This window comes from Pan paniscus, chromosome 8 (assembly GCF_029289425.2).
Source record: "Pan paniscus chromosome 8, NHGRI_mPanPan1-v2.0_pri, whole genome shotgun sequence".
Classification (NCBI taxonomy): domain Eukaryota; kingdom Metazoa; phylum Chordata; class Mammalia; order Primates; family Hominidae; genus Pan; species Pan paniscus.
The window spans coordinates 22,699,991-22,719,832 of record NC_073257.2 but is presented as its reverse complement, the minus strand read 5'-3'; the positions used below and the strand labels follow the sequence as shown (position 1 = coordinate 22,719,832).

At 33.9% G+C, this 19,842-nt stretch overlaps 1 protein-coding gene and 1 long non-coding RNA gene across 2 annotated transcripts in view; both read right to left on the bottom strand.

Annotated features, from left to right (window-relative positions):
* LOC117974497 (uncharacterized) overlaps positions 1-19,842 on the bottom strand; it is a 313,480-nt gene that overhangs the window by 218,329 nt on the left and 75,309 nt on the right. The gene's annotated exons all lie outside the window — the stretch shown is intronic.
* Positions 12,543-13,024, bottom strand: LOC100977090 (elongin-C-like). The gene has a single exon (XM_034929936.3). It carries the CDS (start codon positions 13,017-13,019, stop codon positions 12,672-12,674), a length of 348 nt encoding a protein of 115 aa, XP_034785827.1. The 5' UTR covers positions 13,020-13,024; the 3' UTR covers positions 12,543-12,671.

Genomic DNA, 19,842 nt, shown 5'->3' with positions numbered 1-19,842 from the left:
GCATAAGATTAAAATGAGAAAAAGAAAAAACTTTTAAAAGTTTGAGAACCAGATAAATGAACTCAGTATTTGATGAAATTAGATTTTTTTTTTTAACGAAGCAGAGTGTATGACATGAAAAGGCGGGTGAATAACAGAGAAATGACTTCGCACCCCCGGGCACATTTCTATTTTTGAAGCAGGGAAAGATTTAATAGAGATAACTGGGAGTCACAAAATGTTTAAAAGTATAGGAAGTGAAGATCAGAGAAAGTCATTACTACTTTTTAGGAAATCGGAAAATTGCAGGAATGAGAGAAAATCAGGAATCAACTGACTTCAGCACAAAAGTGGAGGATTGTAATAGAATACCAGGAAACTACCTGCTAAATTTCATGTCTGTAATATGCAAAACACATGTACCTGCAAATGTAATTTTTTTCTCTACTTCCAAACCTTGAACATGTGGCTTTTATTGGTAGAATCGAAATTAGAACACTACTCCTAAAGAATTCTGAAACATGAAGTTCCCAGCTGGCTTCTAGCCTTTGGTAGCTAAGAAGAAGACGTAAAAGGAGTGAAAGTGAATATGGGTTGCTAATACGTGTGTGTATTAATAGAAGTTAGAGCTATGTGTCCATAGATTAAAGATTCCAAAGAAGTAGAAACAAACCTATTACCTCTGAAACCAGCCAGAAATGCTCCAGAAACTGAAAAATTGGAATGCAGTGAGGTGAATTAGGGACTCAAAAGAGGAAAATGAAAGTCTGTACTTATAGCAGTAAACACCTCAAGTTCCTACTTATATCTCAAACAAAAATGTCACTGCTGGAAGTAGAAAATTTTCAGTCTTAAATACTAAATGGTGGCCATGAAACATTTAAGGAATGCTTCAAATCCACAACACCTAAAAAGGAATATTCCAGAATAAAGGAACTCCAATAAGCAGAATAAATCTTAAAAGGAATTTTTTTTTTTTTTGAGGTAGAGTCTCACTCTGTGGCCCAAGCTGGAATGCCAGTGGTGAAATCCCGGCTCACTGCAACCTCCACCCTCCCCGTTCAGGCAATTCTCCTGCCTCAGCCTCCTGCTTAGCGGGACTACAGGTGCCTGCCACCATGCCCGGCTAATTTTTTGTATTTTTAGTAGAGATAGGGTTTCACCAAGTTGGTCAGGCTGGTCTCAAACTCCTGACATCAAATGATCCACCCACCTCGGCCTCTCAAAGTGCTGGGATTATAGGCATACACCGCCATGCCCAGCCAAAAGGAATAATAATTTAAGAACAAACTAAATATGGTAGTAAGGCCAGGTTGTAAGACATAGTAAATAAATTCTTCTTCTGAAATGTAGAAAAAAACAAACAAATGAAGAACCACAGGGGAAAAATAGAAAAATAGGGAATCAATATGAAAAGTTTAACATTTGCTTAATAGAAGTTTTAAAAATGTTCACAGAAAATAGGAGAAAATAATGAAAAATTAGCACATGTATTCTAAAATTGAAAATCATAGAGATCAAGAGACATGATTGCATACCTATTATTTAGAAATACTGAAGTTAATGTCAAAAGAAAATAGCCACCTATGAGTAATGAGAAAGGGAGAGATGAGTTTATAGTCTTTTATTGATATTTGACTGGCAACTATTACTTTGTAATATTTTAAAAAGAAAAAGTCAAAAAGTTTACTTCCAAGCACATCATCAGGATATATCAGAAAACCATAATAAAAGTCCCAAAACCATCTAAAGGTGATAAAAAAGGCTTTGTGAATAGAATCAGCCACAAAATAGGCATGGAGCTTTTAAACTAGAACATTGGCAGGCAGAAGATAATGTACAATGCTTTAATTTCTCTTGAAATTAATGCTTTATTTTTGAGTGAAAGGAAATAATCTTAAACCTAGGCTTCTATACCTAGCAAAACTATCAATCAACTGTGACAATAGCAAAAACTGTATTTTCTAACTTTGAGTCTCAAACACTTCATCTCACTTGCACTCTTTGTTCAGAAAGCAACCATATTAAAAATAAAAAGGAGTAAGCCAAGACAAAGAAACATATGTGCTTCAGAAATCTGGAATCCAATATAGATGCTAGGTGAAGTCAGCTTCTATATGACCACAAAGGAAATTCCCGGGGTGGTGGGGGGTGAAAAACATGTAATAATACCATAAAGTAGCCATCTGGAATGGATCAGGAAGTTGCATAGCTCTACACAGGAAGGCTGTGGTAAACAACCAAAACAAACTTTTAAAAAACTCCTACCTGATGTTTTATATTATGGAAAATTTTATTGACAGGTATTTGACAAAACCATCAAAATACGTGAAAAGGTTTAGTAACTAACTAAAAAAATAAGCAAATGTATGAAGCAAGTATTTATTACACTTAAAAGTTATAATTATGTAAGTAGTATAATACAGAAACAAAACAGAATAGGTTGCTTAACATCCTTATTTGCAATAGGAATTATGTTGGAAGTTATTAAATATTGATTATAATATGTGTATTACTTATATATTTAGCAGGTTTATTTCCCCCAGAGAACACTTAAATGGTCAAAAGTTCTTGTATTTGGGGAATGGAAAGATGAGATAGAAAAGTGAAAATAAGGGACTGATTTGTTTTTTATTGTAACATTTTGGTGCTAAATGACATTTTAACATATCTTTATCATTACATTTGCATGTATTAATTATATTTTGATAAAAGTATACTTACAGTGAGAAGATAGTGAAACAAGAAGTAAAAATCATACCAAAATATAGAGAAACATAGAGATAATATAACCTAAAAAGGAAAGAATAAGGAAAACATGATTTGAAGACATGTTAAAGAAATAGAAGACAACTGGGAAAGGAAGAGGAAGAAAAAGCCTAAGTATTTGCAGACAGCAGATTCTCAACACTTACACTTTCAGAATAGAATCAGCCTCTCCATCTAACTTCCCTGAATGTCAGATTTCCCAAGGTAATGGTGAACAAAGTCAATGGATTATCTGTAGAAAATTTAGTTTAGAATGTGTGTGTTCAATAGCCATCATGGAGCAATTTGGATTGCTCTATGATAAAATCTGATTGCTCTTGGTAAAGACTTACCAAGCCATATGCTAGCAAACAATGAATATTGTAATTGGTCTTTTTGGGCATCCTAAACTATTATTTCCTTATAGAAAGATAGCATTGTACTCCAAAATGGATATACAGTCTATAATGTTCAACTTTAAAATTTACAGCCAAAGGGAGTGTTTCTTCTTCTAGCTTGTGAGGAAGTTCTCCTTATAAGAAAGAAATGTCTAAATATTTATTTATTTATTTATTTATTTATTTTAAGGATTCATGTTTCTTTCTTTTTTATTATTATTATTATTATTATACTTTAAGTTTTAGGGTACATGTGCACAATGTGCCGGTTAGTTACATATGTATACACGTGCCATGCTGGTGTGCTGCACCCATTAACTCGTCATTTAGCGTTAGGTATATCTCCTAATGCTATCCCTCCCCCCTCCCCCCACCCCACAACAGTCCCCAGAGTGTGATGTTCCCCTTCCTGTGTCCATGTGTTCTCATTGTTCAATTCCCACCTATGAGTGAGAACATGCGGTGTTTGGTTTTTTGTCCTTGCAATAGTTTACTGAGAATGATGATTTCCAATTTCATCCATGTCCCTACAAAGGACATGAACTCATCATTTTTTATATTCCATAGTATTATATTGCATAACATATTATATTGCATAGTATTCTATGGTGTATATGTGCCACATTTTCTTAATCCAGTCTATCATTGTTGGACATGTGGCTTGGTTCCAAGTCTTTGCTATTGTGAATAGTGCCACAATAAACGTATGTGGGCATGTGTCTTTATAGCAGCATGATTTATAGTCCTTTGGGCATATACCCAGTAATGGGATGGCTGGGTCAAATGGTATTTCTAGTTCTAGATCCCTGAGGAATCGCCACACTGACTTCCACAATGGTTGAACTAGTTGACAGTCCCACCAACAGTGGAAAAGTGGTCCTATTTCTCCACATCCTCTCCAGCACCTGTTGTTTCCTGACTTTTTCATGATCGCCATTCTAACTGGTGTGAGATGGTATCTCATTGTGGTTTTGATTTGCATTTCTCTGATGGCCAGTGATGATAAGCATTTTTTTCATGTGTCTTTTGGCTGCATAAATGTCTTCTTTTGAGAAGTGTCTGTTCATATCCTTTGCCCACTTTTTGATGGGGTTGTTTGTTTTTTCTTGTAAATTTGTTTGAGTTCATTGTAGATTTTGGATATTATCCCTTTGTCAGATGAGTAGGTTGCGAAAATTTTCTCCCATTTTGTAGGTTGCCTGTTCACTCTGAGGTAGTTTCTTTTGCTGTGCAGAAGCTCTTTAGTTTAATTAGATCCCATTTGTCAATTTTGGCTTTTGTTGCCATTGCTTTTGGTGTTTTAGACATGAAGTCCTTGCCTATGCCTATGTCCTGAATGGTAATGCCTAGGTTTTCTTCTAGGGTTTTTATGGTTTTAGGTCTAACATTTAAGTCCTTAGTCCATCTTGAATTAATTTTTGTATAAGGTATAAGGAAGGGATCCAGTTTCAGCTTTCTACATATGGCTAGCCAGTTTTCCCAGCACCATTTATTAAATAGGGAATCATTTCCCCATTGCTTGTTTTTCTCAGGTTTGTCAAAGATCAGATAGTTGTAGATATGTGGCATTATTTCTGAGGGCTCTGTTCTGTTCCATTGGTCTATATCTCTGTTTTGGTACCAGTACCATGCTGTTTTGGTTACTGTAACCTTGTAGTATAGTTCGAAGTCAGGTAGCGTGATGCCTCCAGCTTTGTTCTTTTGGCTTAGGATTGACTTGGCGATGCGGGCTCTTTTTTGGTTCCATATGAACTTTAAAGTAGTTTTTTTCCAATTCTGTGAAGAAAGTCATTGGTAGCCTGATGGGGATGGCATTGAATCTATAAATTACCCTGGGCAGTATGGCCATTTTCACAATACTGATTCTTCCTACCCATGAGCATGGAATGTTCTTCCATTTGTTTGTATCCTCTTTTATTTCATTGAGCAGTGGTTTGTAGTTCTCCTTGAAGAGGTCCTTCACATCCCTTGTAAGTTGGATTCCTAAGTATTTTATTATCTTTGAAGCAATTGTGAATGGGAGTTCACTCATGATTTTGCTCTCTGTTTGTCTGTTATTGGTGTATAAGAATGCTTGTGATTTTTGTACATTGATTTTGTATCCTGAGACTTTGCTGAAGTTGCTTATCAGCTTAAGGAGATTTTGGGCTGAGACAATGGGGTTTTCTAGATATACAATCATGTCTAAATATTAAATATCAGTTAGGTATAATCCTTCAGTGATTTCCCAGTGCTCATGGGGTAGAGACTCCAAAACAGAATGGTCCCCAGGCCCTGTGCAGTCTCTCCTGTAACTACTCTCTTGGCTTATTGCATGTTTTTCTCTCTAAGCCAGCAATGCTCTTCCTCACTTCAGGGGCTTCTGTTTGTGTATTTTTTTTTTATTTTTTTTATTTCCATAGGGTTTTGGGGAACAGGTGGTATTTATTACACCAGTAAGTTCTTTAGGGGTGATTTGTGAGATTTTGGTGCATCCATCACCCAAGCAGTATATGCTGAACCCCATTTGTAGTCTTTTATCCCTCACGCTCTTCCCACCCTTTCCCCGAGTCCCCAAATCCATGGTATCATTCTTATGCCTTTGCATCCTCATAGCTTAGCTCCCACTTAGGAGTAGAACATATGATGTTTGGTTTTCCATTCTTGAGTTACTTCACTTAGAATAATAGTCTCCAATCCCATTCAGGTTGCTGCAAATGCCATTAATTCTTTCAATAGCTGAGTAGTATTTATTTATATATATATATAATATATATATATGTATATATAATATATATATTATATATATGTATATATGTATATATAATATATATATTATATATATATGTATATATGTATATATACACACACATACATACACACACACGTAGCACAGTTTCTTTATCTACTCGTTGATTGATGGACATTTGGGCTGGTTCCACATTTTTGCAATTGCAAATTGTGTTACTATAAACATGCATGTGCAAGTATCTTTTTCGTATAATGACTGCTTTTCCTCTGGGTAGATACCCAGTAGTGGAAGTGCTGGATCAAACAGTAGCTCTACTTTTAGTTCTTTAAGGAATCTCTACGCTGTTTTTTTATAGTGGTTATACTAGTTTACATTCGACCAGCACTGTAGAAGTGTTTCCTTTTCACTACATCCACACCATTGATTATTTTTTAATTTTTTTGATTACGGCCATTCTTCCAGAAGTAAGGTTGTATTGTATTGTGGTTTTGATTTGCATTTCCCTGATCATTTGCTATGTTGAGCATTTTTTGTATGTTTGTTTGCCATTTGTATATCTTCTTTTGAGAATTGTCTATTCGTGTCCTTAGCCCACTTTTTGATGGGATTGTTTTTTCTTGCTAATTTGTTTGAGTTTGTTGCAGATTCTGGATATCAGTCATTTGTCACATGTGTAGATTGTGAAGATTTTCTCCCACTCTGTGGGTTGTATGTTTACTCTGCTGATAGCTACTTTTGCTGTGCAAAAGCTTTTTAGTTTATTGTTTCCCTTCTTCTCTGCCTAATTATTACACATTCCTTTAAAAAAAATCTGTTTTAACATTATTTTTTCAGAGAAGACTTCCTATCCAAACTTCCTCACTTCACCACCCCAGATCAGGTCTCTTTAACACATGTTCCTAGAAGTTCCTGCACATTTTCTTCAAAGCACTTAACATAATTTATCATAATACATTTTTATGATCATTTGTTTAATAACTTCCAGGCCAATACACTGTTTTGTTCTACCATTTTATTCTTAGATTCTAGAACAAGAGGTGGCACACAGTAGGTTTTAAATAATATTTTATGGATGAATGAATGAATAAAAAATATTTGTAATGTTGGAAATTGTAGAATACGATAGGCCTGAGCAAATACATTTTATAATTATTTTATTATTTTAAGGGAATCATTAATCCTAAGATGAATATTTAATTAAAAAAGAAAGAATTAGTCATAAGATTGAAAAAGATTAAAGAAGTCACTCAGTATTTTTTACTTTTCTTATAAGAATACCTAATCTTCATATTCAAGACACAAAAATAGTGAAATATTTTTACTTTTGAAATAGTAAAAGTACTTCTTATTAATGCAGTTAGCTGTCTTTATGATCTACCTTGGACTGAAATTCAATGAAAAGATAATAATGGGATTCCAATTAAAGCACTCTAAAGACTATAATAGAAAGTAAAAGCAAATTATTTTACTAAAACCTCAGTGCAATGTTACAATTGATGGTGGAAATTAAATGATATTTCTTCTCATAAGAAAAAAATAAAACCTATAAGCCAAGTCTGTTAGCTGTTGATTCTGAAATTACACAGCAATTTCTCAAACATAGTGATCTGAAAACTACTCTGAAATAAATTGGGTTTATGGCTTTTGCTACATAGGGTGCTTGAAGAACATTATTATGAACTTGTATATTAGTTTTATTTTCTTAGAATGATACACCATTAAATACTACAGAGCAGAAAAGGGAAGAGGAGAAAGAAAATAGATACTCTAGGAATTTTTGAATCCTTAGTTTTTAAAAACAGTTTACCAAATTAAAGTTCCATTTATATAATCATCCTCTATTATATAACTGAGTGCATATTGCCTAATTAAAACAAAACAAAAAAAAACTTTGTTAGTAGAAAGGTCCTAGTTGACATTTGCCAACTGTATACATTTTGGTCAATATACTCACTGTATTCAAGACTCAGTTTTCTAATCAGTAAAATAGTGATAGATAGAATCTATCATGAGTAGATTACCTACTTCATGAAGTTTTTTTGGTGAAGATTAAATTACATATTAAAGTACCAGACACACAGTAGAGATTAAAATTCTGAAAAACTTTGAAATTATAGTTGCACTTTGAATGTGAAAAGTTAGGAATAAGAGTTATTTAACCTTTTCATTCCCCTGAGTGATATAATTTTATAATGTCTTTTTTTCAAAGCTTAAATTTAAAGATTTCTTCAGAGTCAAACATAATAATAAAGCATTTATTAATTAACTGAAATTTAAATTCAGTTATAAAGATGAGAACATGTATATTTTTGTTTACAAACAGTATCTTATTTCAATAGAAGATACACAATGTACCCAATTTTCTGGCTTTCTTGAATACTGTTTTGAAAACGGTTTTAATGCTGTGGTCAATAAATAACAGAAGAAATGGTTTGTCACCAGCTGTGTTCAATAGCTACAGGCCATTAAAATTATCCTGATAAAATTCTCCATGGGTGTATAAGGTAATACATTTGTCAGACTGACAGATATAGATATAATTTATAGATTTCTAAGGAAGCAAACAAGGAACATGCATAAATATAGATCTCTGAAGAAAGAAGACTATACAAGAACCAATGAGCAGATATATTTCCAATAGACTCTTGTAACATTCTGATGTCTTCTTTGCCACATTTAATTTGATGAAGAATTTAAGCTTTCCATGTTTCTCATTGACTTCTAAAATTAACATCAACTTGGAGAAGGCAAAGACATGATAAACAGCATCTGTTTCACAAAGCTGCTTGGTGGATGAAAATCTGAGAAAAGTATGAGACCGGAGACTCTCTAAATAGATATATCAACACGTGCACACACACACACACATACACACACACACGCTCATACTAATTTTAAGGCTGATTAAATTCACAAGTCTGTTACAGCTCAGCCACTATTCAAGAGAGAAAAGTTTTCTTATTTGTCAAAGTTCATTTTAGCATCTGATAATTGGTTGGATGTAAATATGTAAAGATAGATGTGAGGTCATCAGTCAAATCAATTCAAAAACTTTAACCTGACTGGAGTGAAAAAAGACCTGAGAAATAAAGAAGATATATTTGTGGGCAAAAAGCAGAGTACAGATGAGGCATGTATCTAGATAATTTAAGCAAAATCAATTTTTACAAGTTAAAAAAATTATCTTGAAATGTCAGATGGAAGTAGGCATTTTAAGGTCTCAGTTATCTAAAGAGTTGCTTTAAATTTTGTTCACTGTGTACATGTTTGTGAGACATAAACCTGCAGAAATCTAAAATTGTTCCTTGCACTGTCAGTTGAAGCAAAGAGGAACAAAGCATCTCAACTAAGTCTCTGAAGGTTTCATACCACGTGTATTTATGTTAGAACGCAAATGTACTACGTACCACTTTATCATGAGCGCTCATGATAACTCAATGCTATTATTCCAGTGCTCCCCAAATAATATTATGAAAGCAAGTAGAAAGAAGGAAGGAAGAAAAGAAAGAAGGAAGGAAGGAAAGAAGGAAAGAAGGAAGGAAGGAAGGAAGGAAGGAAGGAAGGAAGGAAGGAAGGAAGGAAGGAAGGAGAAGGAGAAGGAAGGAGAAGGAAGGAGAAGGGAGGGAAGGGAGAGAAGAAAGGCAGGGAGAGAGGGAGGGAGGGAAGGAAGGAAGGAAGGAAGGAAATAAGGGAGGGAAGGAGTGAGGGAGGGCAGGCAGGCCAGAAAGAGGAAAAATATAATGAATCAGTGAAGCTGATTTGGTAAGAAGTGAAGCAGCTTTGTGATCAAAATTCTCAGAAAAGTTGATTGCTATTCTGCATTAATCGAGTATCTATTAAATGGAAAGAAGGTTGGGTTTGCTTTTTACTTTTTAATTATTAGAATGTATTTGGGGGCATTGACATTGTAATTACTGAATTCTCCCCTATTTTTACTGTGTGTGTATATATATATATATAAAACAAGTCCCCATAATAATATAAATATTGGGAATTTTTAGTAGTTTAAAAGAATAAAATTTTGGAATTATTTGTTTCACATAGACCTAGACATAAGTTAAAAATATATTAGGGTTGTTATGGCAAAGAAAAATTTTACGTGGTATAAGATGATACAAATGAGCAATGAAGGCACGTTTTAATATTACACACTGGACAAGATCTCAGAAAAGGCTTCAAAAATCATGACTTTGTCTTGAGAGAGGACTTCATCAAAACTGCTCCACAAAAGAAGGGCGACTAATATACTCTTCAGTAAAATTGTTATTATTGCACCGACCTATTGATAAATTATTGTTTTCAAAATGTGACATCTAAAAAGAGAAAAACAACAAGTACATGAATTTTACTTAAAATAGTTTTTACACTCACATGTAAATGCTCGTTTAAAAAAGAATAGGTGACTGAATTACAGCTGTTACAATCTGAGTGTAAAGGTGTTGCATTTTTAGAATTTTATTTTTTTTTGTTTCCATCAATGTCCAAACTCTGTAAAACCCTGAACAAGACAATTTCCATAGAATATCAGAAATACAATATGAATTGGCTCTTAAACTAAAAAGGAGACACACTTTCAACCGGCCAGAATTTAAGTTCCCACCAGAAATAATGAAAAAAAAAACAGATAAAATGTAAGCGTTTTAAAAAAATTATTTTAACAAAATCAGACATCAGGCAACCAAAGACAATGATTCATGAGAGACACAAAACTTCATGAGAGGAGTCTTCAGTCTCCACAGCTGACGGCCAAGGGAGAGTTTTTGTTATGACATAAGAAGGGGAAGCACTGTAGAGCCCAGAGCTCTCTGAGATAAAGCAAAAATTCTGGTTATGGAAATATCCACAATTCACAAGAAAGAATGGTAATGCTGCACGCACAGAGACGTGAAGATCTGCAGTTGATCTCCTTCACGCCTTCAGCTGAGTACTGATCAATGCATACATTTGGGCACACGTACTGAGGCTGCAAAAAGTATCATTAAAAAGAGAAGAAGGAGCAATCCCTGGGACTTAGTCATGGCTGGTAATCGTTCCTTTTCCCACTAGTTAACATGAGAAACTTCATAATTCAGAGTATCGCACAGAACACTTGGAATAGCTTTGTCTGGGTGGTGGGGAAGTTAACTTCAGACTAAACACTGCTCTGGTGCCACTTAACAAACTTGTAAAAGCAAGTCTCAAAAGGATCAATTTCCCAGTAAAACTGAATCACTCTAAAATGCTTAAGAATACCTATTTTGAGACGGAGTTGTGCTTTGTCACCCGGGCGGTAGTGGAGTGGCACTATCTCGGCTAACTGCAACCTCTGCCTCCTGGGTTGAAGTGATTCTCCTGCCCCAGCCTAATGAGTAGCTGGGACTACAGGCGCGTGCCACCATGCCCGGCTAATTTTTGTGTTTTTAGTAGAGACGGGGTTTCACCATGTTGGCCAGGCTGGCCTCGAACTCCTGACCTCAAGTGATCCGCCCACCTCAGCCTCCCAAAGTGCTGGGATTACAGGCATGAACCACCACGCCCAGCCAAAAATGCTTAAGAAAACTTATAAGAATACAAAAATATCTAGCACACAATCAGTAAAATTCAATGAAAATGTACTAGACATGCAACTAAGCAGAAAAATATAATTAACAGAAATACTAGGCCATCAAAACCAACTCAGGAAGGACAGGGTGAGGCTGGGCATGGTGGTTCATTCCTGTAATCCCAGTGCTTTGGTAGGCTGAGGTGGGAGGATCACTTGAGCCCAGGATTTTGAGACCAGCCTGGGCAACATAGTGAGACCCTATCTGTACAAAAAATAAAAATTAACCAGGTATGGTGGCAGGTGCCTGTAGTCCCAGATACTGTGAAGGCTGAGGTTGAGAATCAACCCCAGGAGCTCCAGGTGGTGGCTGTGATAGCTCCACCAGCACTCCAGCCTAGGTGACAGAGTGACTCTGTCTCAAAAAAAAAAAAAGACACAGGTCTTAAGTAGATAATGACATTAAAATAGTTATTATTACTATTAGGGGCAATTAATGGTATATCATACATTATAGTGGATAAGATTTGTAATTTGAAGATATAGCTGTCATAACTGTATAAAATAAAATACAGAAAGAAAAAAAGACTAAAAAATATACAGAACATCGTTGTCTGTGAGACAACTTCAAGCAGTTTAAATAGAATGTGTCAGGAAAAAGGATAAGAGGGCTGACCTAGGAAAAATATTTGAAGAAATGGTGCACAAATTTCCAAAGTTAATAAAAACAATCATCTCCTAGATTGAAAATCTGAATGATTCACCTAACAAAGATCAGAATGACAGCAGACTTTTTTTTTTCAGAAACAATGCCAGAAAGTACAGCCACAAAACTAAATTACTGAAATGACTAAAACAAACAAAAAAAGATGTCAGCCTAGATTTCCATAACTAATAAATATATCATTTGGAGTTAAAGATAAAATAAGTACTTGTTACACATAGAAGAGCTAAAAGAAAATAATTTGAGAGGAAAATAATAGATCTTTACAAAGAAATGCATAGAACCAGAATTGGTCATCACATTGGTAAATATAAATAACTATCTTTATGATGATGATTATTTATTTTTAAAAATTGGCATCTTTATTTCTCAGTTTGTGGAAATATCCTTAATTTGTTGATGTAGCAAACAAACTTCAACTTTGATTGCTGTGCAAAAAACAGAAGATAATCTCCTTTGCAATGAACTTTATATAGTTCAACTGCATACAGGCAACATGCTATATATGAAAAAATTACTAACCGAACTACAGGTATTAAATACTGAAAAGAGTTAACAGTTTATTATAATTTATTTTATTTCACAATCTAGGAAGCTCACATCCATTAACAGTTCTAGTGCAATTTCAGGTGCAATTGGGAGCTCTGGAACCTCGGTGGAGCTGTTAGGGTAGCGAACCTTATACATAAAATACATGCATACTTTTGATAGCACACGCGAAGGTATCTCTCTAAAATTGACCTCATTGGTTTCATTCACAGCAGATTGACCTGGGCCACCCAATGTGGTTTTTATTGTGCCTGATGTTAATGCATGTTCTCTTTTTGCAATAAATTCATGGCCATCAGATGATATCAATTTCACGTACATCGCATCAGGGCCTTCACAGCCACCACAGGTTTTCTCCTCTCCATCCATTTTGTTCTTATGAAATTCTACTTTGCTTCCCCAGGAATTTCAGTGGTTTCTCATCAGCCCCACAACCACCGCAGCCCAAATATTTGGGCAAATATATTTGGGCAAAAATATTTGGGCAAAAGAACTGAACAGACATCTCATCAAAGAATATATACTGATGGCAGATAAGCATATGAGAAGATGTTCAACATCATACATCATTAGGGATTTGCAGATTAAAATGACAGTGAGATACAATTACAAAAGATTAGAATGGCAAAAATCTGAAACTCTGACAACACCAAATGCTGGTGAGGATGTGGAGCAACAGGAACTCTCACTCACTGCTGGTGGGAATGCAAACTGTGATAGCCACTTCAGAAGACAGTTTTCAGCTTCTCACAAACTAAACACACTCTTGTCATATGATCCAGTAATTGTGCTCCTTGGTATTTACCCACATGAGTTGAAAACTTATGTCCACACGAAAAACTACACATAAATGTTTGCAGCAGGTTTATTCATAATTGCTAAAACTTGGAAGCAAACAAGATCTCCTTCAGTAGGTGGATTAACAAACTGTGGTACATCCAGACAATGTAATATTATTCAGTGGTAAAAATAAATGAGCCATCAAGGCATGAAAAGACATGGAGGAACGTCTTAAATGCATATCACTAAGTAAAATAAGGTAATCTGAAGAGGATATATATTGTATGATTCCAACTATATGACATTCTGGAAAATGCAGAACTATGGAGATAATATAAACATCTGTGGTTGCAAGGGAGTAGTGTGGAAGGAAGGATGAAGAGACAGAGCACAGAGGATTGTTTAGGGCAGTGAACTATCCTGTATGATGCTAGTTTGGGGGATCTATGTCATTACATATTTGTCAAATCCATAGAATGTACAGTGAATCCTAATGTAAGTTATGGATATTGGGTAACGACAATGTGTCAATGTAGGCTCATCAATAATAAGAAATATGTTACCATGTAGGGGATGTTAATAATGAAGGAAGTTATGCACGTATGTGGGAGCTCTGCATTTTCTGCTAATATTGCTGTGAACCTAAAACTTCGTTAAGAATAAGCCTACTTTTTAAAAAGAGAATGAACTCTTTAAGTCAAAAATGATAATTATTTCCACTTGTGTTTCTGTATTCAGAAAAAATTAAAAATAAAGATAATTATTTGATTTATAACATATGTATAGGTATATTGATGGTAAGACTAGTTCGAAGACTAGGAAGATAAAAATGGAAGTATGTTGTCCTGGGATTCTTACATGCAAAGTGATATGATATAACATGAATGTAGAATGTGAGGAATGAATTACATATTATACAAATCCAAAAGGAACCACTAACATAACACAACAAACAGTTGTACCTAATGTGGCAACAAGTGAAATGAAATGCAATTATGAAAAATACTCATTTAATTCAAAGGAAGGCCAACAGAAAAGAAAAAAAAAAGAAAAGAGACGACAAATTAAAACCAACAGAAAAAAGTAATTCCAACTTTATCAATAATTATATGATGCACTCTCTATACCCCAACTAAAGGGCAGAAATTGTCATATAGCATAAAAAGCAAGTCCTCATTAAAAACTGACTTTACATATAAAGGCATGAATAGGTTGAAAGTAAAAGGGTAAGAAAAAATATACCAAAAAATTACCTATGAAAAGAAAGCAGGGATAGTTCTATTAATATCAGAGAAATAAATTCCAGAGTAATTCAAGGATAAATTTCAACATGACGAAGGTGTCAATTCATCTAGAGGACAAAATAATTCTAAATGGTTATGCACCTAATAACAGAGTTTTACAAGTCATTCCGTAAAAACTGATAAAACTACAAAGAGAAATAGAAAAACACATGATTAAAGTCAGGGATTTTAATACCCCACTCTCAATATTTGATAGAATTAAGTGTGCAGGGTATAGGTGAGAATAATGAAGGCTCAAACAACATTCAACCAAGTTGACCCAGTTGACACTTTCAGAATATTCCACCCCAAAATAACAGAATACAGGAATCAGTATCTTTTTTCCAAATATTAGCAGAACAGTTACTAAAAACAAAATAGTTTGGGCCAGAAGACAAGTCTCAGTAAACAAAAGGTACTTAAATCATACAAAACGTATTATCGGACCGCAATGAAATTAAACAAGAAATAATAAAAAAAAAACTTGAAAATCCCAAATGTTTGGAAGCTAAACAACATACTTCTAAATTATTTAAATGTAAATTAAAAAACAAAAATAGAGATTAGAAAGTATTTTGAAGTCAATACAAATGAAAACAAAACATGTAGGGAAAAAAAAATTTCAAAGCAATATTCTCAGTATCTACCTAAGGACAAATTGGAACTAAAAGCCAATGTAAATTATATCCAAAATAAGGAGAAGGAAATAGTCAATATAGAGCAGAAGTTAATTAAATAGAAAACAGCAAAACAATAAAGAAAATATATGAAATGAAAAGGTAGCTCTTTGATAACGCAATAAAAATGATTAACTTCTCTGCAGGAACACAGAGAGAATAGACAAATTAACAGTATCAGGAATAAGAGTAGTGCCATCACCATAGAGCTGATAGATACATTTTAAAAAAAGATAATTATTAAATATTATGAACAACTTCATGTTAAGAGTTGTTCTTTCACAACATAGATGAGAAAATTTCTTGAAAGTCTTAAACTACAAAAGCTTTATCAAGAGATAGAGATCCACAATAGCCCCCATGTGTATTAAAGAAGTTAAATTTGTACTTCAAAACCTTTCCAACAACAAAATTCGAGACTCAGATGGTTACACTTTTGAATGCTACTGAACTTTTAGGGAAAAGACCAATTCTGCACAAACACTCCCCGAAAATTGAGAACGTAGTATTTCTGAATTTATTGGATAAAGCCAGCATTATTCTGAGACACAAAGCATATCAATAGAAAAAAAAAGTGCAGACAAGTATCTGTCATGAACATAGATGCAAAAATTCTAAACAAAATCATAGTGTATCAAATCAAACAATAAGTCAAAATGATAACACATCATGACCAGGTAGGATGTATAAATAATACAAATACACTAAAAAAATCTATTAAGGTATTCACCATGTTAACAGATTAAGAAGGAACATCCATGTAAATATTTCAAGAGATGAGAGAAATCATTTGACAAAATCCAATGTCTGCTTTTCATAGAAACTCTCAGCAAACTAAGAGTAGTAGAATTTTTTAATCTAATAAAGACAATCTGTAAAAAATATACTCCTATTAATACACTTAATGGTGAAAGACTAAATGCTTATTTTCTAACATCAGGAACAAGGAACTCTCACCAATTCTCATTTTAGCCAGTACAATCAGACTTGAAGACAAATTGAAGATATCCAGTTTGAAGGGGGAAAAGCTACAAGACTTAAGTGTATTTATCACGGTCACAATATAGAACGTGGATATACATAATTAATTGTATTTCTATATACTCGCAACAAACATTTGGAAATCAAAGTAAAAAATACTATCCCAAATAGAATTTTAAAATAAGAAGATTTGGAAAAAATATGATGAAGATGTATAAGGCCTGAGTACTAAAATCTAAAAGCCTTGCTGAAAGAAAATAATGATGATTTAAACAAACGGAGAGAAAGATTGTGTTTGCAGGTTAGAAAACTCAATCTGTTATGAGCTCTCTCCAAAGCGTATATCAATTCAATGTGATAATAATCATAATCCCAGCAAGTTTCTCTTTTAAGAATTTCACAAGGAAATTCTAAGGTTTATATAGTAATGCAAATAGCATAGAATAGCCAACACAAATTCGAAAAAGAAGAATGAAGTAGGAAGAAATACACACTACCTGACTTTAAGACTTATTATGAAGCTGCAGTAATCAGGAGAATGTGTTATTGGTATAAAGAGTAATACACAGATCAATGGAACAGCATAGAGAGTTTAGAAATAGACCTATGCATATATGGTAAATTGACTTTTGACAAAGATACAAATTCATCTCAGTAGAAAAATGGATAGTATTTTCAACAAATGGTGCCAGAAAATTTGGATATCCTTACATAAAAAAAAATTGACTTTGATCCATACCTAGCACCACATACAGAAGTTGATTCTGAATGGACCCTAGACCCAAAAAGAAAAGCTAAATGTATAAAACTTGTAAAAGAAAAACATAGGAGAAAAGAATCTACATTACTTTGGGTAAGGCTAAATTTCTAAGTACAATGCCCAAAGTATGTTCTATAAAAGAAAAGAATGGCAAATTGTAGTTTATCAAAATTAGAGTATCTGTGTTTTCAATGGTACTCCTAAGGGAATAAAAAAGTCAAGGTAAAGAGTAGAACAAAGTTTTGCAAATCACATTCACATGTGATCAAAAAGATCTTATGTCCAAAATATATACAAAACTCCTAAAACTCAGTAATTAAAACACCAACAATTCAGTTAAGAAATGTAAAAGTCCTATACAGACAGAGACTAAAAAAGATGAGTTGAAAATGAATGCTTGTAAAGATGTTCAGCTCATTGGTGGTCAAAGAAATGCAAATTAAAATCACAATGCAATAACACTGCATACACATCAATTGGAATGGCTAAAATGAAAACTGTGGCCCAACGAAATGTTGATGAGAATTTAGAAGAACCAGAACATTTATATTTTACTGGTGGGAATGAAAATGACACAACCACTTTGGAAAATAATTTGTTGATTCCTTAAAAAGTTAAACATATATCTACTATGTGATTCAGCCAAACAATTCTAGTTGTTTGACTGAGAGAAATGAAATCATATGTTCATAAAAAGCCTTTCCCAAGAATGTTCATAGCAGCCTTATTTAAAATAGCTCAACACAGGAAATAATACAAGTGTCCATCAGCAAGTGAATGGTAAAACTTCTATATTTATAAATATCTATTTAACAGTATAAAGAAATGAACTACAGATACATGCAATGATATGGATAAAATTCAAAATAATTATGCTGAGTGAAAGAAGTTAGACCTTCCTTCTCAAAGGTGCATGCTCTTTGATTTCATTTATATTAAATTCTAGAAAATGCAAACCAATCTATAGTTATAGAAAAGAAATCAATGGCTGCATGAGGATGAGGAGAAGAAGTAGAAATAGGTTGCAAAGAGGCATGAGGAAATTTTCAGTGTGGTGGAAATGTTCATTGTGTTTATTATGGTAATAGATTATGATGGTTTTAAGATGTATGGATATACCCAAAGTTATCACATTGTTCACTTTAAATTCATTTAGTTTATTGTATGTAACAGCTAAAAAAGTTCATTAGAATGTCTGAAAAGATACATAAATAATACGCTTTGAAGTTACATCCTTCTGTATCATTCATGGATTTGATTACATTGACTTGCATGACAAGTAGGTCAGAGACCATCACTAGCTCTGGAGGTCAATCTTGAGCTATATCCTCTATGTATGGCTGCCACCAAGAGTTCCACCAGAGAGAACTGGAAGATACTGAAGGTGTGAGCAGGCAAAGGTCAAAAAGTGAATTGCTAGTTTGTCATAGGAAATTAAAAAGCAATATATAGCCTAATTCATGCCTGCAAGCAATCAGTCAGGAGAAATAGAAGTAAAATGTCCAAGGCAGTTATAAGTTAAGGGCCAATTGTGTGGCAACAATTATTTGTACACCAGACTTTCAAAACAGTAGAGAATTCAGACCACAGAAAAGGCAAACAGATAAAATAAGGGATTTATTAGTTGAAATGTGAATTGAACAATGTTTAAAATTTGAGTAGTATTTATACAAATAGGGATTGAGAGCAAATTGTGTAGAAACATCAGAAAATGAGGCGGAGGAAGACAGAGAGAGAAAATTGAATTGGCCCTTCTGGTTAAAATTGAGTTTGACTATTGGGTATGATAGACAGTAAATCTGAAAAGGGAACTTGGGATATATTTCAGGTCAGACGTAGAAATTGGATTTTATCTGGTGGTTAATGTTCTCCCAATTTCTTGCACAAGATGTCTAGCTAGGGTGTGCAGAATACCCTAAAGAGATGAAAGGCTGCAGATGAGGGGTTAGCTAAGTGGCTACAACAGCAATCCAGGATAGGAAGGCAGTGACAAAGGCCTGGTCTTTGGTGGTATCAACTGCTGACTCCTTCAAAAGACCATCAAAACAATACATTGATAAAGCAAAGGTAAGTTTATTGCTGACTGCTTTAAGAGAGGCCACTACCTTGATAAGATTCTTAGTAGCATCTGAGAGGAAGGAGAGAAATAGATATTTAAGAGGTTGTCTTGGGCAGGGTGCTGGTAAAGCAGGTCTGTAAGTGGTGTTGGGGGCTGATAGGGCTTGAGTATAGATTATGAACATAATAGCCTGGAATTAATGGATGAAGCCAGTGAGGGTTTTAAAACACTCCTGTAAAGTACAAAGTTTTTTGATGATCTTCGTTAAGAAATCTATTGGCCTGAGAGCTTCTTAAAGTTGTTGATTAGGTAAATGAATTTTGCAGAGATCCTGGAAACGAAGTTATTTACAACTTCATCTATTTAAGAATGTCTTAAAATAATAAAGGCATGTTAATGTACATAGTTGGATAGTATAACACACTCACATTTACAGTAAACATTATAATTGGTGATGGTTTTTGGTATTCAACAATGGTAATATTAATAGTTAAGTAGAAGAAAGGATTATCTAAGAAACAATAGGATTTGGCAGCCAATTCTATAGAGATAAAATGAAAAGGGCAAATTTGGATGATCAGGGAGTTGACATTTTGAAAACACTCAGCAAAATTTAATTTTAGAATTTAGGTAAAAAGAATTCACAAAGAAA